The sequence below is a fragment of the Trichosurus vulpecula genome, chromosome 2, assembly GCF_011100635.1.
Source record: "Trichosurus vulpecula isolate mTriVul1 chromosome 2, mTriVul1.pri, whole genome shotgun sequence".
Lineage (NCBI taxonomy): Eukaryota > Metazoa > Chordata > Mammalia > Diprotodontia > Phalangeridae > Trichosurus > Trichosurus vulpecula.
In genome coordinates, this window is record NC_050574.1 from 12,882,826 (window position 1) to 12,906,403 (window position 23,578).

The following is a 23,578-nucleotide window of genomic DNA, read 5'->3' on the forward strand; positions in this document are numbered from 1 at the left end:
TTACAGTCACCACCAGGTTTGTTACAGAGGCAGTACTTGAGTTCATGTCTTCCTGGCTTCCAGGCCAGCTTTTTATTTACTATTCCAAACTACCTTTTCTGTGCCAGATAATTCACATTCCTTTGTATGTACTGAAAGTGAGATATCCTCTCCAGACTTGGAAAACTTGGTAGATATAAGATACTTATACTGCAGAGAAACCCCACTCCATTCCCACAATCATACCTTAATCTTCAAACTTTCCTTCTCTGCTGCAAATGCTCCTATCACATCCTTTAAAAAAAACTTTCCATACTCTACTATCCTCCCAAACTATCATCCTATATCTCCTCCTGTTCTCTAGCCAAACTCCATTTCCTGTCCTTTTACTTCTCAAGCATTTTGGAATAGTATTTTATTTTTTCCCTATTACATGTAAAGACAATTTTTAACATTAATTATAAAAAGTTTTTTGAGTTCCAAATTTTCTCTCTTACCTCCCCCCTCCCTAAGATGGTAAGCAATTTGGCATAGGTCACATATATGCAATCATGTAAGATATTTCCATATTAGTCATGTTGTAAAAGAAGAAACAGACCAAAAGAAAAAAACCATGAAGAAAATGAAGTGAAAAATGGTATGCTTCCTTCTGCAATCAGACTCCATCAGCCCTTTCTCTGGATGTGTATAGCATTTTTCATCATGAATCTTTTAGGATTGCCTTGGATTATTACCTTTTTTAAATTTAATTTATTTAATATATTTAGTTTTCAGCATTGATTTTCATAAGAGTTTGAATTATGAATTTTCTCCCCATTTCTACCCTCCCACCCACTCCAAGATGGCGTGTATTCTGGTTGCCCCGTTCCCCAGTCAGCCCTCCCTTCTATCACCCCACTTCCCCTCCCATCCCCCTTTCCCTTCTTCTCTTGTAGGGCAAGATAAATTTCTACACCCCACTGCCTGTGTATTTTATTTCCTATTTGCATGCAAAAACTTTTTTTTTTGTTGTTTTTGAACGTCTGTTTTTAAAACTTTGAGTTCCAAATTCTCTCCGCCCTTCCCTCCCCACCCACCCGCCCTAAGAAGGCAAGCAATTCAACATAGGCCACATGTGTATCATTATGTAAAACCCTTCCACAATACTCATGTTGTGAAAGATTAACTATGTTTTGCTCCTTCCTAACCTATCCCCCTTTATTGAATTTTCTCCCTTGACCCTGTCCCTTTTTGAAAGTGTTTGTTTTTGATTACCTCCTCCTGGTCTGCCCTCCCTTCCATCGTCCCCCCTTTTTTTATCTTCTTCCTCCTTCTTTCCTGTGGGATAAGATACCCAATTGAGTGTGTATGGTATTCCCTCCTCAGGTCAAATCCAATGAGAGCAAGATTTACTCATTCTTCCTCACCTGCCCCATCTTCCCTTCCTACAGAACCACTTTTTCTTGCCACTTTTATGCGAGATAATTTACCCCATTCTATCTCTCCCTTTCTCCCTCTCTCAATATATTCCTCTCTTAGCCCTTATCCCTTAATTTGATTTTATTTTTTTAGATATCATCCCTTCATATTCAACTCACCCTGTGCCCTCTGTTTTCCAGCCTCATTACTCAACTGAAATTGCTCTCTCTAAATGACCTCTTGATTGCTGAATTCTTTTCTCAATACCTTCCTCTTAATCTCTCTGCCACATCTGACACTTGTTTACTAATTCTCTTCTTGGATATTCATCTACAGGCTGTACTCTGGACCTTCTCTACTATATCCCATCTCTTCATATTAAAACTTCACTCATATTTTTTAATGAAATTAACCAATGGTTTTATTTTTCCCATAAAAACAACCTATGGTTTTATTAGTTCAATATGTTTCTTTCAATTTTATTAATCTCTTTTTTGATTTTCAGGATTTCCATTTTGGTGTTCAATTGGGGATTTTTAATTTGTTCTTTTTTCTATTGGTTTAATTATGTGCCCAGTCCATTGATATGCTCTTATTTTTTTTAACTGATGTGAGCATTTAGAGATATAAAATTTCCCCTAAGTGCTGCTTTGGTTGCATTGCACACATTTTAGTATGTTGTCGTCTTTAATGAAATTATCATTTCTGTGATTTTTCCTTTGCTCATTCATTCTTTAGGATTAGATTATTTCCAATTAATTTTTAATTATGTTTCTAACACTCTTTATTGAATGTAATTTTATTGCATTATGGTCTGAAAAGGAAGCACTTAATATTTCTGCTTTTCTGCATTTGGTTGTGAGATTTTTATGCCCAAATACATGGTCAATTTTTGTGAATGTGAAAAGGTTGAGAAAAAGGTATATTCCTTTCTATTCCCATTCATTTTAATCCAGAGGTCTATCCTATCTAATTTTTCTAAAATTCTATTCATCTCCTTAACTTCTTTCTTATTTGTTTTTGGTTAGATTGATCTAGTTCTGAGAAGAGAAAGTTTAGGCCCCCCACTAGTATACTTTTACTGTTTCCTCCTGTAATTCATTTAACTTTTCATTTAAGAATTTGGTTGTTATGCCATTTGGTGCATATATGTTTAGCATTTATATTACTTCATTATCTATAGTACCTTTTAGCAAGATGTAGTTTCCTTCCTTATGTCTTTTAATTAGGTCTGTTTTTGCTTTTGCTTTGTCTGAGATCATGATTGCTACCCCAGCCTTTTTTTTTAACCTCTATTGAAGCATAATAGATTCTGCTCCAACCCCTTATTTTAATTATGTCTCTCTCTGTTTCAAGTGTGTTTCTTGTAAACAACATTTTGTTGGATTCTGGTTTCTAATCCATTCTGCTCTCCACTTCTATTTTATGGGTAAGTTCATCACACATTCACACACACACACACACACAGAGAGTTGAGTGCAGAAATCTATCTCACCCAATGGGTAAATAGGAGTGGAAGGGGAAAGGGGAGGAGTGTTAAAAGGGAGGGTAGATTAAGGGAGGCAGTGGTCAGAAGCAAAACAGATTTTTGAGGGCGAATGACAAAGAAGAGGAAGAGGAGGAGGAGATGATAGGATGAAGGGAAATATACAGTTATTAATCATAACTGTGAATGTGAGATGAACTGTGTCACTCCCCATCCAATTAACTCCATTATCTCCCTCTTAACCCGTAGGATCAAATGTGAACTCCATAAGCATTTAAAGCCCTTTGCACTCTGGCTCCCATCCTATTTTTACAGCTTTTTTAAACATTACTCTTCTTCACACACACAGTGATCCTGCCAAACTAATTTTACTGTACATTGTGCATGGAATTCCCATTTTCTCTCTTTGTTCTGTCTCTTATTCCTAGAACACTTCTTTCTCACCCCCTTTTGAAATCCTTAGTATTCTTCAAGGCTCAGAAGAACGAATGAAGAAATGAAGCATTTATTAAGCGCTTACTGTGTGCAAAGCACTGGGGATACAAAAAGAAAAGTAAGAGAGTCCTTGCTCTCAAGGAGCTGGGCAGGTAACACAGATGGAAAGTTTCAGCTGCAAGCCAAATCATGTTTCTTAGGGTTCAGAGGAAAAGCAATAATAAATGCTTCTTCTTTAATGTCACTTACACTGATAAAATCTTATGGATTTTTGATGTTGAACCATTTGACAGTACTAAGACTTTGATGACAAGAACTTTTTTTCTATATCTTTAATAGCTGTGGCTAGAGCATTTGTAGGAGTATTTGCCAGGCTGCATCTCCATAAGGATTGCTTCCCAGAATAATGGCTGAGGGCAAAGAGCTGAAATCATTACCATTCCCAAGGACCTTGGGTTTAGGGTCCAGGGCTGGTTCCAGGGGGATCTAAGGGGAGATGGAGTTAAGGTGCTGGTGGTGATCTTACTTGCCTAGAACATGCTGCCTCCTGTCTCTCCCTCAGGTACCCCAGCTAAGCTGGCTTGCCTGCTCTGTGAGTGGTAGTTTGTTGGTAATTGGTGGGCATGGCTGACCCTTTCTCCACAGAAGCTGTCTCTCCTGATAATAGTTGTAAGGGCGGGTCTGGAAACAGGACCAGTGGTCAGGTAGGTGCTGCCACTTCCAGGGCTCCTCTGCTGATATGTTTATTAATGGCATTTGCTCAGCAGTTGCTGCTGGTGGTGGTGGGTCTCTTCTCCACAGTGATGTCTACCATCAATGATGCCTGCAAGGACTGTCCCGGAAGCAGCTTTGGGGTTCAAGGTCCTGGGCTATCTCCATCAGAGTCTGAAGGAAGATGATGGTCCAGGTAGAAGTGGTTGTTTGACTTCTCTGACACATGCTGCCTGCTGACTCTCCCTCAGGGTACCTCAGTGCCCCGTTTAGGCTGGTTTACCTTCCTTGTTCCTGGCATGATGACATACCATCTTCTGTATGAAGCATTTCCTGTTCACCCAGTTGCTGATATCTCCTATTGCATACATGCCTGCATATAGCCATATTGCCTCTTTCAAGCTAGAGTGTAATCTCCTAGGGGGTGGGGATTGTTTAATTTTTGTCTTGACATCTTAAATGCTCAAAATAACTCCTGGCATCCAGGCAAACATTTAATAAATGCTTATTGATTGATAGACTGATATAAGGAGTGAGTCTACTGAAACACGTTTGTAAGACAGTTTGTAATGGAGAGAAACCCTTTTAAAGTTACGAATATAAGATCCAATATTATGGGGAAGCAAGAAGAACAGCCAGGCTCTTCCCTGCATCTCCACAGAGATCTAGAAAATTCACCAGACCCTAAATCCTGAATGGGAAGTCCAAGAAAAAAAAAATCAGAGTGAGTCATTTTTCCAGCCCAGGTCAGCATAAAAAGGAGGTCTATAGACAATAGAGATGGTATCTCATCAGAAGCCCAACCATGAAGCGCTAGGAAGTAAGGAAATAAGCATTTAATGAGTACCTACTTTGCGCTAAGAGGCAGCTAAGTGGTGAACTGGATAGAGTGCTGGTCCTGGAGTTAGAAAGACCTGAATTCAAATCCAATCTCAGATATTTGTTGTGTAACCCTCGGCAGATCATTTAACCCTGTTTGCCTCAGTTTTATCATCTGTAAAACGACCTGGAGAAGGAAATAGCAAACCACTCCAGTATCTCTGCCAAGAAAACCCACCAAAAAGGGAGACAACTGAAATAACTAAACAGCAACAGCGGTGTGCTAAGCACTTTACAAATATCTCCTTTCATTCTCAGAACAACCACATGAGGTGGGTACTATATCATTGCCATTTTACAGCTAAGGAAAGTGAGGCAGACAGGTTAAGTGACTTGCCCAGCATCACACAGCTAGTAAGTGTCTAAGGCTGGATTTGAACTCAGGTCTTCATGATTCCAAGCCAAGCTCTCTCTCCACACCTCTACCTAGCTGCCTCCTCATTACAATGCACAAGGACTGAAAGTGGACTAAGGCTGCAGCTGAGGGCAAGAAGAGTGCCCAGTGAATACCCATACTGGATAACTGTGACCTTGTACAAAGTGCAGGAACAGGTGCCACAGATAGCGGTGTCCCCACTACCCAGTTCCAAGGTCACAAATGCAAGGCAGACAAGAATAGACCTGGGCCTAGGAGTGATACTCCAGGGTAAGGAACAGTTACAGACCCTAGGCTGTGTACTGAGCTAGGAAGGAGTTTAGAAGCAAACAACAGGTGTGTGGCTCTAACCCCGGGAATGAAGCAGGGTCTCGGCTCCAGCCTCCAGACCAGTCTGAAGCCTACAACGGAATAACCAAGACAAGAACTGCAGACCAAAGAGGAGTCTGCAATTCTTTCACTCTAACTCTGCAGATATTTGCAGCTGGCTGATAATGGCAGAGTCCAACAACAGTCTACTGGCACTTCCAGCCAGGGGCAAGACAACTGGAGTGTTACACAGACCCAAACCCAGGTCAGGAATTTGCAGAGATAATAATAATAATAAATTATTAAATATTAAAAATAATGTTAATAGCTCATTTATACATTTATATAGTACCTATTATGTCCCAATGACTGTGCTAAGTGATTTTTTTAAATTACAAATTTTGTCTTATTTCTCATAAAAATCCTGAGAGGTAGGTACTATCATTATCCCCATTTTACAGATGAGAAAATTGAGGCAGATGGAGGTTGCCCAGGGTCATACAGCTAGTAAGGCTGGATTTGAACTCAGGTCTTCTTGACTCCAGGCCAGGCACTCTAAATATTGTACCACCTAGCTGCCCTCCAAAGAGAGCTCAGACCAAGAGGCCAGTGATCAGAATTTGCCCTGGATCAGATCACTTTGGGAGCACTAAAAGTTTTCAGGTCCCCAGCCTGAGATGGCCCCAAGATTCTGGAATGATACAATATGCAATACCCCAAGAAGGCATCAGAAGAAAAAAGCCAAAGCATTCTTTCCATAAATGTGCAGAGCCCATCTGTAGCATAAAGTCCAAAGTCAGGAAGTAAACAAGAAGAATGAGAAAACAAAAAAGATCTCACAATACTGACAAAGAAGCTCAAGATATAAACACAGAAGAAAGATTTCTAAAGTATCTCAAGCAAATCCTCAGATTAAAATACCACAGGGGCACAAGTCCAATCAGAATTCCTAGAAAAAAAGAAAGCAAGCATTTACAAAAGACCTAAAAATTAATCCAAATTAATGTGCTAAAAGAAAAAAGTTGGGGAGGGGAAAAATGAGAACTAAAGAAGAAAAAGCTTTAGAAAGAGGACAGCTTAGAAGAAGAGACACAAAACTTCCCAAAGGGGGAAAAATCTCCCTGAAAATTAGAAATGACTCCAAGAGACAACAAGAAATATTTTTTTTAAAAAATAAGAAGACTGGAAAAAGTAGAAAAATGTAAAGTAACTCATAACAAAAACAAATGACCTAGAAAACAAATCAGGAAAAGATAATTTAAGATCAGTTGTTCTGCCTGAAAGCCATGGTTTAAAAAAAAAGAAGAATCTAGACATATTTCAAGAAATCACAAAAGAAAACTGTCCAGATATCTTAGAACCAACAGAAAAAATAGAAGTAAAAACAATATTATAGCCAAATCCAGAGATCCTAGGTCAAAGAAGAAAAAAATACTATGAGCAGAAAGAACGATTTCAAGTACTGAGGTGCCAAAGACAGTCTCACACATGATTTAGCAGCCAATACCATAAAGAAGTAACAAGCTTGGAATACAAGCTTTCAGGCTTACAATCAGTAATTACCTATCCAGCAAAACTTAATATAATTCTATGGGGAAGGGATGGGGGAATTAATCTTTAATGGAATAAAGAACTTTCAATTATTCCTGATGAAATTGCTGAGTAGAACTTTGGTAACTTGTGTTTACCTTTTTTTGCTTTTCTTCACAAGAAAAGCAAAAAAAGGTAAACATGAGTGAGTAATCATAAGGGACTAAACAAAGACAAAGTGATTGCATTCAAAAACAAGGAGATCTATCATCGGGGGCCATAGAGGGCTTAGGAGTGGTTCTGTTTTGATGATCTTAAGAGAAGAATAGAAAAGTAGGGCAAGAGGAATACACTAGAGAATTAGAGGGGAGGAGCAAGGATGGGGAAAATTTTCACATTTAAAAAGAAGTCTCTATAAACAAGGAAGCAGGGGTAGAAGGAGGTGGGTTACACTTGAATTTCACATTCTGACCTGGTCAAAGGAGAAAAGAAAACATTCATAGTTGGGTACAGAAATACATTTTGCTTAACAAAGAAGCAGGAGGGAAAAGGAAGAGGAGAAGTAGACGGTAGATTAAAGGAGGGATTAGTCATAAACCAAACAAACTCTCCAAGAGGGAGCAGGAAATAGACGGAAATGGATAGGTAATATGCAATTAATCATAATTGAATATGAACGAGATGACATCACCCATAAAACAGAAGAGTGTAGCAGTATGGATTGGAAATTAGAATCCAAAAATATGCATGGTTACAAGAAACATAAAACAGAAAGATGCATGCATATTTAAAATAAAGCTCTACATTTATTTTTGGTTAAAAGTAGAGGGTCTAGTAGACAGACTAGAGAAGGGAAAATCAGAAACAATGGAACTCAACAAACAAGTGTTTGATAAAGTAGAGAACAAATTACCTAGGCAAAAACTCCTTATACCAACTGTTAAACTATGAAAAATAAAAATAAAACCAAAACAAAACCCCCCACAACTTTCTTTATTACTTTGGAGGAGAGAAACTAGACATGCATGCCAAGATGTGCTCTAGTACCAAGGAGACCAAAAGTAGTGAGGCTAAACCTTGATACATATAGTACTGACTAGACAAAGAAACAGGCAGTAGTGAGCTGTAGCCATGGCAATGAGGAGGTAACAGCAACAATAAGGTAAGTTTGGTTCATAGCAGGGCTTCATGAGAGTAATGTGGTTCCTGCAGGTGCTTGTCTGAACTCAGGGACCACCTGGACCTGTGTGAACCAATTCTATGATTTTGCTGTAGTAAAGTTCATCCAGAGGGTGAACAAAAAGTTGTCATGCCAAGCTCAGGGCACGGCTTGCTTGCTGGGCCTTAGCTTTGGAAAACAGAGTGTCTAATAATAAAAAGAGAGGAGTAAAAAGAGAAGGTGGTCTTGGCATGGGGATCCAGACACAGTGTTTCTTAACCTTTTTGTGTGTGACATGTACCCTTTTGCAGTCTGGTGACAACTGTGGTCGCATTCACACAATCATGTTTTTTAATGCACAAAATAAAATATATAAGATTAAAAAGGAAATCAATTATGGTAAAGTACAGGCATCAAAATATTAAAAAAAAACATACATTCATGGACCCCAGGTTAAAAATTCCTGCTCTAGAGCCTGTTTCTTTCCTGGCTAAAATGGTGAAATGGACTCTCTGAACTGGAATAGCTGAGGGATGATGGTGATTCCTTCAAGGTTTAGCCATTCGCTTTTAACCTGAAATGGCTGGAAAGATGACTCATAGCAGACTACAGAAATGATACAGAGACTCAGTGCAATGCCCAAGCATTCTGTTTCAGGCTAGGTTTCAGGAGGGTATTTCTCTTCTGCTCCCCAATCCCAGGGAGGTGACACATTGAACCTTCTCTTCTATCCACCCATCAATTAAAAAGCATTTATGCCATTTACTGTGCTTGCAACCTCAGGGTCATCCTCACCTACTCACTCCTTCTCAAGCCCCATAGCTAATCTACATTGATTTTATCTTCATAACTTCTCTCAAATTTGAGAGAAGACCTTTAGGTCTATGTATTGGGAATCAAGATGGGCTCTTAGCACTTATTCAACCATGTGCCCTTGAAGAGTTTGGCCTTTGTTTCCTTAATTAAATTAGGAGTCCTTGATGACCTCCTTGCCTCAAGGGAAAGCCTAGTTTACATGGGTTTGAGTGACACGTTTGTGACATCAGAGGCTTTTAGACCACGTGGGTTTAAATCGCATTTTTGTGAAGATTTTAGGTCATGTGGGTCCTGAGGGGAGTTGCTAACTCCAGAGCCAATAGTAAGAGCTTAAGTTCTGGTCGCTCAGATGATGTCTGATGATCGCTAAAGAGTGCATAAAAAGGGAAGACAGAGCTATTTGCTTAGGGCTCTCACACTTGGTGGTGTGCTGATGTGGAGACTCCAGGCAGCTGTAATTAGGAGCCCTCTAGCTTGTAAACCTGGATGTTGGGACTTTGTTAAACTCTGGTAACTATGAATTGAGATTTGAATCAGACAAGATCTGTTGAGGTTTGTAATTTGTTTGTATTTGCTCTGAAGGTCAGGGTGCTGGCTTTTTCCCCCTGAACTAAGTGAATGGTGTCTGTATGCTGGATTAAAGTAAGAGTGTTAACCCCTTAACGTTGCTTTCCTTGGTAAAGCAGATCAAAAGAATCTGGGCTTGCAGCGTTCTGCAAGCTGGTTGTTGTTGGTTTTACACCCCCACAGCAGCTGCTAGCCAGATTGTTGAAACCGTCTATGAAGAAAAAGACTCTGGGAAGAAGTTGATATGAAGAATTCCAGTCATTTCTCTATTCCTGGCTTGCTATATGGATGTAAGGTGGATTTCATTATTCTTTTTAAGATACTAGTTCCCAGGATCCATGGCCATCTACTAGTTCCCAGGATTTAACATCATAAACAATCTCACTATGCTTGCACATCATATTATAAGCATGATATAAACATTGGAGCTTAAGTTGTAAACACCTACTGAATGTGAGCTCTTCTTAATCACCATGATATTGCTAAAGTTAATGTAAACTTGTGAGGTTATTGCTGGTAAATTACCTTCTTTGTGTGCTCCTCTATAAATCAAGTGAGCACTGGTCAGTAAGTGGGGAATGCACAAGCTGGAATGCTGTGTGTGCCTCAGTCGGCCCCCATCAAGGCTATGAAGGAGCTGTGTTTCTACTACTTCTATTCTTGATGGTCCCTGTGAGAAGATGCTGTAGGAGCTGGTGCTCCAAATATCAGCAAACCCCTTGGGAAGAATAATGAAATTAACCACTTATATCTCTGTTGCTGTCCTTCTGGCTGCCCAGATCAAGAGTGAACCTGCTGGAGGCTGGAGCCCAAAAGCTCCAGTGTCTCCTGCCTGACACTTCAGGAGTTTCCCGTTGGGTGGGATCTGAGACTCTTATTTGTTTGAAGTGAATTATCTCACTCCCAATGGGAAAGCTCCTTCATTGTGTATTGTCTGGTTATGTATTCTCCTATATATACTTTCTCTGATCTCTATTTTACTATCAACTTGTATAAATGGGTTCTCTGCTATTTGCTGTTTTTCATTGTGGAAGTGGCATTTGGTGGAAAGGGGGCTGTATTGCATATTAAGCTTGGGGTTCTGTTTCCCCATTAAGAAACAGAGATCAGGATCTTAGCTTGGCTTGAACCTAAAAATTGCTAATATTTAAGGAAGCAGCTAGATATAATTCTAGTTCAGGTTCCCCTCTTTTTGAGAGCAAGGTGGTTAATTTGTAGTCCCAACCTCCTGCTTCCTCTCCTATCAGGAACCAAAGTCTCCCTTGGAGAATAGAGTGGAGTGAAGATACAGGTGCTTCCTTACCTTCCACATGTAGGCAGGCTCATACCAACATAATTATATAACCTCCATGGGCCACAGCAGTAACTCCCCAAACACAACTTCTAAAACGTATGTACAAATAGATACTAAAGATATACAAAGTAAATTCACATTAATGGGCGTCACGGAGGATGGCAGCTGAGGTAATCAGGAGAGATTTCCCACAGTGTAATTCTTAAAAATAAAACAAATGGGGGCTGGGGGGGTGTCAGTGGCCTGCGAATTCAGTGGCAGCAGTCCCGGCAGTTGGCTCAGGCATTACGGTTTGCACAGCGCTGTACAAATATTACCTCACTCTATCCTCGCCACCACAACCAAAAAGTCGAATGCATCTAAATATGCAGGACCGGCCTGCCTGGCGTCCCTACAGCGAGCACATCAGACCACAGCTGCCCTACTGGGTGCACTTCCGGGCACCAGGCTTCAGGGAGGATACTGGAACAAGAACTGGGGCGGGGGCGTAGCGGCGTGGGGATGAACCACAAGGTTTGGCCTGGACACTGGATGTTTGGAGAGAACGTGGAACTGTCTATACCTGCCTCCCCAGCTGCTGTCCCTCGGGACACAGGGGCAGGCGGAGGTGCCCCGGCCCCTGAGGGGGTGGGGGTGGGGTCAGGGGAGCCCTTGTGTAAAGTGCGCGGCCTCTCTCTCAGTTTCTGTCCCTGCCTCTCTCTCCCCTAAGGTTTCCGTCGGTCTGTCACACACTCAGATTCTTGGGGCTGGACGCTACCTGCCACCTGCCACCTGCCACGTGCCACCTCTGTGGCGCGTGGCCCCCTATAAAGGTTCAAGTCAAACAAGCGCCGCTGAGCCCTCTGGGCAATGGCGTTCGGGGAGCTCAGCGGCTCCTGCTCTTGGTCGGGCGCAGCGGCAGAGAAGACTTCATTTCCCAGAAGACATCAGGATCACAGACTGGGCCTGCGTCTTAGGCCCAAACTGCGCCGGTCCCCATGGAATTTTGGGAGTTGTAGTTTCGAGGCTCGGGTTGCGCAGGCGCCGTTTTCTGTGGGGCCCGGACGTTCCTTCGAGCCTTTGTTCGTGGGTCTGCTCTGCAGCGCAGGTGAGGGAAAGGGGGAGGGGGAGAAGTGGGGAGGTCCCCGAGATGTCTCAGCGAGGGTGTGCCTGTCCGCGAGTATGCGTGCGCTTGCGCGAGGGTTGTGGCGGGGTGAAGAGGTCCAGCTAGGCCGAGGGCAGCTTGGGGTCGCCTGGTTCCTAGTGCTAGAGTCGGTGTTTCTGTGTGCGTGTAAGTACTCCCGTGGGGTGGTGGTGGGGGAAGAGTTGTGTGTGTGTGAGCGCGAGTGTGGCCTTGCACGGGGGTCGAGGGCTGTGTCAGTTGGCGAGTGTAACGGGTGCTTGCCTGGAGGAAGGGGAGGGTGTGTGTGTGTGTGTGTGTGTGTGTGTGTGTGTGTGTGTGTGTGTGTTTGTTTTGTGTGTGTGCTCGTGCATGTGCACACCCTGGTATGACGTGGGAGGCCTGTGGGGTGGGGGCAGGGGCGGGGTTTGGGAGTGTGAGGCTGGGGCGGGGTTTGGGAGGTGGGAGGCCGGGGCTCCCCGTGCCCCCTTTCTGCCTGGTTCAGTGCCCCTGCAGTCCCTCCCACACGCGACCCCTTTGTGAACATGCCACCCAGCCGGGCCTGCCAGGCTGGCCTCTGCACGTGGCACCTCCTGGAGGGCAGCCCCGGCCGCGTGCTTGTGTGCGTGCGTGTTCGAGCGTCCAAACCCGCCGATCCCACGAGCCCTGGGCAGCCTTAAGGACCCCGAGGCCATGGTGGAGGACATAAAGGATTCCTTTATTGTCATGTTAGACTATGGCTCTTACCATAGCCCCGTATTTCTTCCAGCCGTTTAGTAGAAACCACCACGGCACTAATATTTCTTTTTTTTTTTTTAAAGGATTGCAAAGCACTTTATTTTTTATTTTCTTATTCCTATTTTTTAGTATTTTCTTTTAATTTTCCCCAGTTGCATGTAAAAACAATTTTTAACATTCGTTTTTAAAACTTTGGATTCCAAATTCCCTCCCTTCCTCCCTCTCCACCCTCCTCCCGTTGCAGAGAAGGCAAACAATTCGATATAGGTTATGCAAGTGTAGTCATGTAAAGCATCCGTAATAGTCATGTTGTGAAAGAAAACGTGGACACAAAAAACTCAAGGAAAGTCAAAAAGCGTGCTTCAGTTTGCATGCAGACACCACCATTTCTTTCTCTGGGAATGGATATAATTTTTCATCCTAAGTCCTTCAGAGTTGTCTTGGATCATTATATTGCTGAGAACAGCGAAGGCATTCACAGATCTTACAGTATTGCTGCCACTTTGCACAAAGTACACTTCACTTTGCCTGAGCCCATGCAAGTCTTTCCAGGTTTTCTGAGAGCATCCTGCTCATCATTTCTTATGGTACAATGTACATAGTGCACTCACATACCACAATTTGTTCAGTCATTCCCCGACTGATGGGCATCCCCTCAATTTCTAATTCTTTGCCCCCAGAAATGAGCTGCTGTAACTGTTTTTGTACATACAGGTCCATTTTCTTTTTGTTTTTATCTCTTTTGGGTACAGAACCTTGTAGTGGTATTGTTGGTTCAAAGGGTATGCATGGTTTTATAGCACTTTGGGCGTAGTTCCACATTGCTCTCCAGTATCGTTGAATCAGTTCACAACTCCACCAACAGTGCATTAATGTTTCATTTTTCCCACGTTCCCTCCAACATTTGTCATTTACCTTTTCTGTCCTATTACACAAAACTGGAGCGCCAGAGAGGGCAGGGCTGTATGACCCTTCCTCCAGCTGGTGTTGTGGTCAGATGGGGCGGTGTATTGGCAACCAAAAATGGGCTCCTTAGCACTTAGTCAACAAGTGCCCTTGACTAGTTTGTCTTTTTCCCCTGAACTGAATGCTGTTTGTATGTTGGACTGGAGTAAGCTTGTCGGCCCCTTCACCTTGCTTCCCTTGCTTAAGCTGATGGAAAGAACCTGTGCTTTCCCGGTCAACCCTTTCACCTTGCTTAAGCAGATTGAAAGAACCTGCGCTTTCCCCGGCGTACCTTACACCCCCGCAGAAGCTGGATGGTTAAAAGCAGCTCCCATTGGAGCCAGAGGCTGCTACAGCCACAGCCGCAGCGACAGCTGAAGCAGGAGCTGCCAGTAGCAGAGCTGACCTACGGGAGGAAGCTGAACAAAGACTTCAGGCCAGTGGGTAATCTTTTTACCATAGAGGGGGAAGCATGATTTTGCTTTACGCAATCATGCTTCTCTGTAGCCTCCTGGTTACTCTTTCAAGGCGTACTTATTGGGCCTGGAAGCTTTTGATCAATATATCAAAATGGGGTTGCTGGTTCATGGGTTGGTTACTGTGGAGCCTAAATATATGTTTTGATTCTTCTGCCTTCTACTTTGAGAGTTTCTTATATCCGGCGGTTCCGAACCTTTCAGACATGTTTATGATCCTATTTGAGATTATAAACTCTGCCCTCCTAATACAGGCGGGGAGTATCTGAGAACCCATGAGCCTTCTGGGAGATTAGGAGGAAAGTCTGAAGGGGATGGGTCAGGTGGGGGGAACCCAGGACACCGGTGGGCCGGGAAGAAATAAGACCTGGGGAGCTCCAGGGCACCGGGGTGGTCCTGAGAAAGTCAAAGTTCAGGTGAGAGGACCGGAGAGGAAAGCTTGTGGCCTCAGGAGAGAGACGGGGGGATGCTCTAGGGAGGGATGCAGCAGGAAGTCAAGTGAGAAGCAGCTGCCCCATCCCCCTCCTCAGGCTCCTTGGGCATAGCTGCCCCACCTCAAGTGGCTGGTTTATTCTGTTACCCTGTTGTTTTCCAATGGGATCTCTCATTCCCTAAAGCCCTTTCCTCATCTCTTTTCTTCGTCATCTGATTTCTGACCCTGCACCCTCTGTGGTCGCTTTCTTTGTTCAGTTCAAGGACCACCTTTTTTTTATTCTTTCTGGTGGACCTTTTTAACTTTTTCTTTCTCAGATTCTTAGCATGGTGCTAGATATATAATAAGTACTTAATAAAAACATTAAAATATAAAATAATAAAAACGTTAATAAATGTTACCTGGCTGCTCTTTTAGATTCCTGAAGTTCCTTTCAGGGACTCTTTATATAGTATAGTAAATCCTGACTGATGTTGTTTATTCTAAGAAAGCATTTAAAAGGCAACCCTCGGATACTTCCTAGCTGTGTGACCTTGGGCAAGTCACATAATCTTGTCTGCCTCAGTTCCTCATCTGTAAAATGAGTTGGAGAAGGAAATAGCACTATCTATGCCAAAAAAAAAACAAAAACCCAAACAACAAACCCAAATGGAATCAGAAAGAGTCAGACACAACTGAAATGATTGAACAACAAAGGTTTCATCTAGTTCTGAATCTTATAATTCTCGGAAAAACTAGCTCCTGCCTTGAGATCTCATTCATTCTCTCTCTCTCCCCCCTTTCCCTTCTTTTCCCTCCAGTCTCTCTTTCTCTTTCTCTATCTCTCTCCTTCTCTTTCTCTATCTCCCTCTCGCCTTCTCCCTCCATTAAACATCAAGGTTTTCTAGGGCTTCACCGCCATGATCTCATTGGAATCTCACAGCAAACACCTGGGTTGAGGCCAGGAGCACCAGGGAATGCACTATTCCCGTTGTTCCTCCTGGAGTCCTGAGAGGGTCAGACTCTGGGTAAGACACATTCACGGGGTGATTTTCAGGGAGAACAACAGTGCTCGGTCTGAGAGTGACCTACAGTTCTCCCTGCCTCAGCTTTTGTCCATTTCAATTTCAACACGCATTTATTAGCTGCCCTCAAATGCCAAGGACTTGCCACATCAAGTCAGCAAGCATTTTTTTTTGGAGGGGGGGGAGGCAGGGCAATTGGAGTTAAGTGACTTGCCCAGGGTCACACAGCTAGTAAGTGTGTCAAGTTATCTGAGACTGGATTTGAACTCAGGTCCTCCTGACTCCAGGGCCGCTGCTTTACTCGCTGAGCCACCTAGCTGCCCCAAGCAAGCATTTTTAAAGTGCTTTTGCTTAGCCCTGGGAATTCAGAGAAAGGCAAAAATTGCGTCCCTCCCCTTGAGAAGCTAGGGATGCAAAAGCACAAATGGAATTGTTTCTATTTTTGAGGGTCCCTGCCTTCAGCAGTCTCCTTTCTACTATTCATCCTTGTTTCCTTCCTAGTTTTCCACAAGCCCTTATATACTGTGGGAGTGCCTTTATTTGGGGTGCTAGAGGTTCCAGACCTTGGATTTCATCAGGGTAGGCAGGTCCCTATGCAGAAGCTCCATCCACCAATACAGATTGGCACTTATATGTAACTCATAGTCTTTGGGTCAAAAAAGATAAATGACTTGCCAGCAGTCATGCAGCTAGTATGTATCAGTGGCCCACTTAAACCTAGTTCTTCCAGGCTCAAAGACTGGCCCCGTGTCCACTATGTGCCATTGCTTCTTCTGAAAGTACATGACAGTTGTTGAGTGTTTGGAATGAGTGAAGCTCATCATGTACTCATTTGTTTATCCAGGGCATTTGACTGTCTTCCGGAGTCTGAGATGAGATCTGTGACCGAGGCAACTGAGCCATTCTAGAAGTGCCAGCAGAAGGGTTCCCTCCAGGGGAGACAGACTCATGTGGTGATGGTCCCAGCCAAAGCGACCTTGAGTTTGTACGCTCTTCTTCTCTAGGAAGGTGAAAGCCAAGCAGCCTGAACAGTGACTTATGTGAAAGGAAGTCCCCTTGGGACTCATCCCTAATAGGAGGAGATAGGGCTGCCCTGAGACCTTTTGGTAGCAGCTTCAGGACAGGCTGATGGGAAAGGACCCTCTTGGAGTGGCTCATGTTGAAGTGGGAAGCACTTCTTGCCATCTTGCCTTTGGAGTAAAGCCAGAACATCCAGGAACAGCAAGGCAGAAGCGATCATGGAGAATGTGGCCCGAACATTTGAGAGAGGTGAGGATTACCGACGTTGGTGGGTGGGCTGGTATTCCTCCTATGTCCCTAGGTAAGTCACCTCGCTAGTCTGAGCTGAAGTTTGCTCATCTCTGGACTCCAGGAGAAGCATCCCTGTGCTCCGGGCCTCACCCAGGTGTTCGTTGCAAAGTCCAGTGAGATCACATCTCTAAAGCTCTTTGCAAACCTTGATGCTCCATAAAGGCCAGCTGTTGAAAGGCATGAGGTCTCCATCATTTCTCAGGTCTCTAGGGACCTGGCACATGGGGAAGCCAGTCTCCTCATTTTCTAGAGATGAATAGCTGGCCTTTCTCTCCTGCTTTAAGATTTGCAGAGTTGTCCATATGGGATTTCATTGGATCTGTTTGTTGTGAAGGGGTCAGCCTTGGCTGGAGCGGAGAAAAGATGACCGTATCCATTGGAGCTCTGGATAGATAGCTGGAGCTACAGATGGGCAGCTGTAGATATAAAGATAGATCATTATAGATATTGATGGAGCTGTAGATCTAAAGCAGGACTCCATCGATAGATCTGTCTATATGGAGATATCTGTATGCCTGTCTGTATTTATACTCACAGCTATCTGTAAATCGGTATAGATACATGAAGAGGTACCTAGTGGAGAGTGTGGTAGACCTGGAGTCAGGGAGTTCAGATCCAGCCTTAAACATATCCCAGCTATAGGACCCCGGAAAAGTCACTTAACCTCTGCCTCAGTTTCCTCACCTGTAAAATGGGGGTAGTAGTAATAGCACCTGCCTTCCCAGGGTAGTTGTGAGGATCAAATGAAATAATAGAGTATGACACTTTGCAAACCTTAAAACACGTCATAAATGTTAGCCATTACACACACACACACGCACACACGCGCTTACGTCTATATATGCATCTATATGTAGGATGTGTTGTCACATTAGCCGCGATATAAATAGGCAGGCTGCTGGTGGGTAATCCAACCCCATCGTTTTTAATCCTTCCAGATTCTTAACTTCTTTGGGGTCCCCACTAAGCTCTTAATAAATGCTGATTGATTGATTGTCAGTGCACCAATTACATCTTCATCGTCAGATTCCTCTCAGTACTCTAGATCAGAGGTTCCTAACCTGGGGTCCATAAATATTTTAAAATATTTAAATATTAAATATTTTGATAACTATCAGTAGAATAGTTTCCTCTATAATTTTGGGTATTCTGTCATATGCGTTTAAAAACATGATTCTGAGAAAAATTTCTGCCAGATTGCTAATGGGGTCCAGTTCATGCAAAAAAGCTTCTGACTTCCTACTCTAGTGGATGGCTTCTCATGCTGTGGAGGCACACGGCCCTCCCCCCACCCTCACCCTTCTCAGGTCTCTGCCCCATGGGATCCTACAGTCCAGCCAAACATTACAGCAGGGGTTTGTATTCTTTTTTGGTTTCATGGACTCTTTGGCATTCTGCTGGAGCCCATGGGTCCCTTCTCAGAATGCCATTTTTTTTAAAAAAAAATGGAAAGAAAGGCTAAATTTCATTTAGAGGTTAGTGAAAATAAAGATATAATTTGTTGACTCATCCAAGTTCATGCACTCTCTGAAATCTATTGATGGACACCATGGGATTCTGTAGAGCCCAGATGAAGACCCCTTTACTAGAGGAAGGTCTCCTAGGCCTTAGGGGGTAGAGTACTCATTACATGAGAATATTTGAAGCCTAAGGTGAGCCCCAGAAACATCCCATCTTCCAGCCTTCTTTGTCTTCTCTCTCCCTCTGCTAGATGTGAAATATGCACACCAAGAAATCAAGGTAGGAAAGCAATTTCCCATTGGTTGTTCCCGGAGCAGGGGTAGGTGGAAGGGAACAGCCCATTCTCCAAACCCCCTCCTAAACTCTTCCCTTGAAAGGATTTTGCCACGCTTTCAGAGGTCACTAGCACTGAGCATATGATTTGTTCAAATGTTGACACATACATCGTTTTGTTCTTATACAAATCTATGATGTAGGTTGCTCAGGTATCATTTTTTCTCCCCATTTCGCATATTTGCAAATTGAGATCCTAGAAATCGAGTGAGAAGCTTTTGTCAGAGCTGGGATTAGAATTCTGTTGCCTTATTCTTGGTTTTGTGCCATATCCACCAGGCCTCCCTGAGAGTAAAGCTTTACGGGTAGAAAAGGACTTTATCCGAAGAAGCCTGGAAGTGGATTCTGATGCTCTCTATGAGCCATGGAGGAGAACTGGGATATTTTATTCCCAAGGAAGTTAAGTGGCCCAGTGAACAGAGCACTGGACTGAGAGTCAGGAAGAGCTGAGTTCATATCCAGCCTCAGTCACTAACTAGCTGTGTGACTCTGGCCAAGTCACTTCCCATCTGATTGCTTTGGTTTCCTCATCTGTAACATGGAGATAATAATTGTAGCTGCCTCCCAGGGTGTTTGTCAGGGGGAAGTGAGATAATATTTATAAAGTTCTTTTCAAACTTTAATGCTCTCTACAAATGAGCATACTGTGAGTATCGTGGTGATGATGATTCCTTATGTGAGGAGGATCACAGTTTGTAGCACATCGCTGTGAATCCCCATCCATTTGGCCCCAGTTCAGATCTTAGTACTATCCCTTGGGCCTGCTGTGACTGCAGAGATTGGGACAGGGTCTCAGGCCTAAAACCCATCTCTTTAATCTTTCCCTGCAGGGCCAGGATTGCTCTGGAGGGCCCTTCGACCTGTCTTTGTGTAGGGACCATGGTGGTTACCCTGCTTGGTTATCTGGGGAATTCTGCTCTGATGAATTTGAAAGCTGCACATCATGATTGGTCTCCCTCATGGCACTTTTTCCTCCCCTTAGATCTGCCTTCTCAAGAATCTTCCCTTCCCCAAGAAAGGAGCACCGAGCAGGAGGAAGGAATGACCTCTGATCTCCTGTCAGTCAGAGCCCAGGTGAGTTGGATTTTTTTCTCTCTCCCAAATGCTGGGTCATTTCTTAGAGCAGATAGGTCACCTTCCCTTACTTTTGGCCTCTTCCCAACCATGCCCTATTGAGGCACCAGAACCCCAGATTTTCTCACCTAGAAAATGAGCCTTTTCTGACAGAGGATGTCAGGTTGATAAATGGTGAGATCACCCAGCCCAGCCCTCTCATTTGGGGCCTGAGGAAACAGAGCTCAGGAGAGGAAAAGCTGGAATTAGACTCAGTGTCTCTTCTTTTAAAAAAAAAAAAATGATATCCTTTGTTTTTACATCATCTTCATTTCCTGGTACTTACAGGGAGGTCCTGCACTGTTTGAAGTTGTAATTACATAAAATAGAGTGATTGCCCTCAGCCCAATGGAAATACGCAGTGCAAATTCAAGTAACATGATCACCCTGGGGGATTCTTGATTCACACTAGTCAAGACCTAGCTTACTCTCCCCTATTTCATATTCAGTCATCTCTTTATAACAAAGAATTAAAATAGAAACAGCTCCACAAAACTAATCAGTGTGTCATTCGAGTTTGACAGCATATAAAGGGTTCTACGTCCATAGACCCCCACCTCTGAAGAAAGGAAAGAATTTTGTTTTCATACCTTTTCTTGGGGATTCAAGCTTGGTGTCCTTATCATTATCAGTCTTGGTTTTTGTTGTGGTGGTGGTTGTTTACATTGTTGTAATTGTATATATTGATTTCTTGATTCCACAGACTAACTTTGGCATCCGTTCCCAAAAATCTTCATTTGTCTCCCCATATTCTTGGTAGTCACTATTCCTTAGAGCACAGTGATATTCCATTACATTCCTGTGCCACAATTTGTTTAGCTACTCCACAATGATGGACACTTGTTTTGTTCACAGTGGTTTGCAATACAAAAAACTCTGCTATAAATCTTTTGGTGTACATTGGGGGCCTTTCTTTCTGTCTTTAACTCCTTTAGAACATATGCCTAGCAAGGGAGAATGCAAGTCTCCAGTCCTAATCCGTTACCGTAGTGCTATCAAATTCAGATAGAAACAGATCCCTGTGGGCTTCACGTTGACTTAGAAAACCCCAAGTTAACATTACGTTCTTTTGTTCAGTCTGTGAACTTTTGAAAAGTATTTTAGTCAGTCATTTAGTCAGCAAGGTTTTTTTAAGCATCTACTATGTACTAGGCTCTGTGCTAAGTGCTGGGTATACTAAGAAAGGCAGAAAACAGTGCCTGCCCTCAAGGGTGTAGTGGGAGAGAAAACCCATAAACAACTTTACGTAAATAAGTTCTAGCCAGGGCAAATTTGGGGTAACCATAGATGAAAAACACTAGGGTTCAGGAGAATTGAGAAAGGCTTCCTCTTGAAGGCAGAATTTTTAGTAAGATTTAAAGGAGGCCATGAGACAGCCGTGAGGAGGAAGACCTGCTGTAATCCAGGCACAAAATGCTGAGGGCCTGCACCAGTGTGGTGAAATTGTCAGAGGAAAGCGGGAAGACGTTGACAGGATTTGATGGCTGTCCGGTACTTGGCACATGGTAGGGGCTTAATAGATGTTTATTGATTGAAAGTTCCGAGTTGAGGATGACACCTAGGTTGTAACTCTGGGGGTGTGGGAGGATGGTAGTTCACTCGACAGTAACAGGGAAATTTGGAAGAGAGGAGGGAGATGAGTTCAGTTTTGTACTTTGAACAATTGGTGTTTCTCCATTTACTTAAATCTGATTTTATTTGCGTACAAAGTTTTGTATGGTTTTGTTCATATAGATCCTCAGTTTGTTTTGATAGGTATATTCCCAGGTATTTTATACTGGCTAGAGTTATTTTAAATGGAGTATATCTGGCTATCTCTCCCTGCAGGATCCTGTTGGTAATATATAGCAACGTAATATATTTATAATCACAAGAACATAATTTGGAGTCAGAAGACAGTAACATTAATCTAGTGTTTGATAAACCCAGAGATCTCTACTTTTGGGGCAAGAATTCACTATTTAACAAAAACTGCTGGGAAAACTGGAAAGCAGTTTGGTAGAAATTACACACAGACCAACATCTCACACTACATACCAAGAAAAGCTCAAAATGGGTACATGATTTAGACATAAAGCGTAATAAGCAAATGAGGGGAGCATAGAAAAAATTATCTGTCAGATCTATGGATAACAGAGAAGTTAGGACTAAATAAGAGCTAGGATCATGGAAATAAAATGGATAATTTTGATTACATGAAATTAAAAAGGTTTTGCAAAAATAAAACCAAGATAGCCAAAATTAGAAGGAAAGCAGGAAGCTGGGGAAAAATTTTGACAGCTAATTTCTCTGATAAAGGTCTCATAGTTCAACTATATAGGAAACTGAGCTAAATTTATGAAAACAAGAGTTGATAAATGGTCAAAGGATATGAACAGCAGTTTTCAGAAGAAGAAATCAAAGCTATCTATAGTCATATGAAAAAATGCTCTAAATCATAACTGATCAGAGAATTGCAAATTAAAACAGCTCTGAGATACTGCCCCACACCTACCAAATTGGCTAACACGACAGAAAAAGAAAATGACACCAATGCACTGTTGGAGTTGTGAAGTGGTCCTGCCATCCTGGAGAACAATTTGGATCTGTGCCCAAAGGCTATAACACTGTTCATAACCATTGACCCAGCAATACCACTACTAGGTCTGTGTCCTAAAGAGATCAAAGAAAAGGGAAAAGGACGTATATGTGCAAAAATAGTTATAGCAGCTCTTTTTGTGGTGGTAAAGAATTGGAAATTGAGAGGCTGCCTACGAATTGGGAAATGGTCAGACAAGTTGTGGTTTGTGATTATGATGGAATACTATTGTGCTATAAGAGATGAGGAGGGGGATGGTATTAGAAAAACCTGGAAAGACTTATATGAACTAATGCAAAGTGAAGTGAGGAGAACCGAGAGAACATTGTACACAGTAAGTGCAGTATTGTAAGGATGATCGACTGTGAAAGACTTAGCTGCTCTAATCAGTACAACAATCCAAGACAATTACAAAGGACTCATGATGAAAAATGCTGTCCATCTCCGGAGAAAGAACTGATGAACTCCAGAGGGAGGAATTGTATTTGCAGATTTTAAATTAAAAAAAAAATGTTCACATAAAGTATGTAAAAAAAAAGTTACTAACATCTGAGGTATGTCAGGAAAAGGCTTCATATAGAAAGAGATACCAGGGGTGAGTTTTGAAGGAAATTAGGGACTCTAAGCAGAAGTGGTAGGTTGGGAGGGAGTACGTTCTAGGCATGAGAAATAGCCAGAACAAAGAGATTGACAGGGCAGTGCTATCCATGAGGAATGGGAAGGAGGTCAGTTTTACAGGATTCTAGGCAGTATGAAGAAAAAGTAATATGTAAGGAGGCTAGAGAGGTAGGTTGCTTACTGCCAGGGTATGAAGGGCTTTAAATGCCAAACAGTGTAGCTTATATTGGATCCTGCGGGGCACTAGGGAGTCATTGGCCTTTTTTGAGCCCAAAGGAGTACATCATTCAACAAACACTTTTATTAGTTGAATTCTATGTGCCAGGCACTGTGCTAAGCCTGGAGGTTATGAATACATGCCTCTCCAGGCATATTTGCTTCCCCATCATCCTGCCTGCGGTTGGAGAAATTTTGCTACTTTGATGGGCGTGAGATATTACCGCATGAGTATTTTACTTGGAATTTGTTTCATTTTTGGTGATGTGGGTCATTTTTGTTTTTTAAAAATGGATTTTGATTGATATCTTTTG

At 42.7% G+C, this 23,578-nt stretch overlaps 1 protein-coding gene across 1 annotated transcript in view; it reads left to right on the forward strand.

Moving 5' to 3' along the window:
- Nucleotides 1-13,982: 13,982 nt before the first annotated feature.
- The window catches only part of LOC118839793 (zinc finger protein 420-like), a 34,000-nt gene continuing 24,404 nt past the window's right edge, over nucleotides 13,983-23,578 (forward strand). Inside the window, exons 1-3 of the mRNA XM_036747313.1 lie at nucleotides 13,983-14,161; nucleotides 16,479-16,903; nucleotides 19,722-19,813. Of these exons, the coding sequence (XP_036603208.1) occupies nucleotides 16,873-16,903; nucleotides 19,722-19,813 (123 nt within the window). The 5' untranslated portion in view covers nucleotides 13,983-14,161; nucleotides 16,479-16,872. The remainder of the gene's footprint in view (nucleotides 14,162-16,478; nucleotides 16,904-19,721; nucleotides 19,814-23,578) is intronic.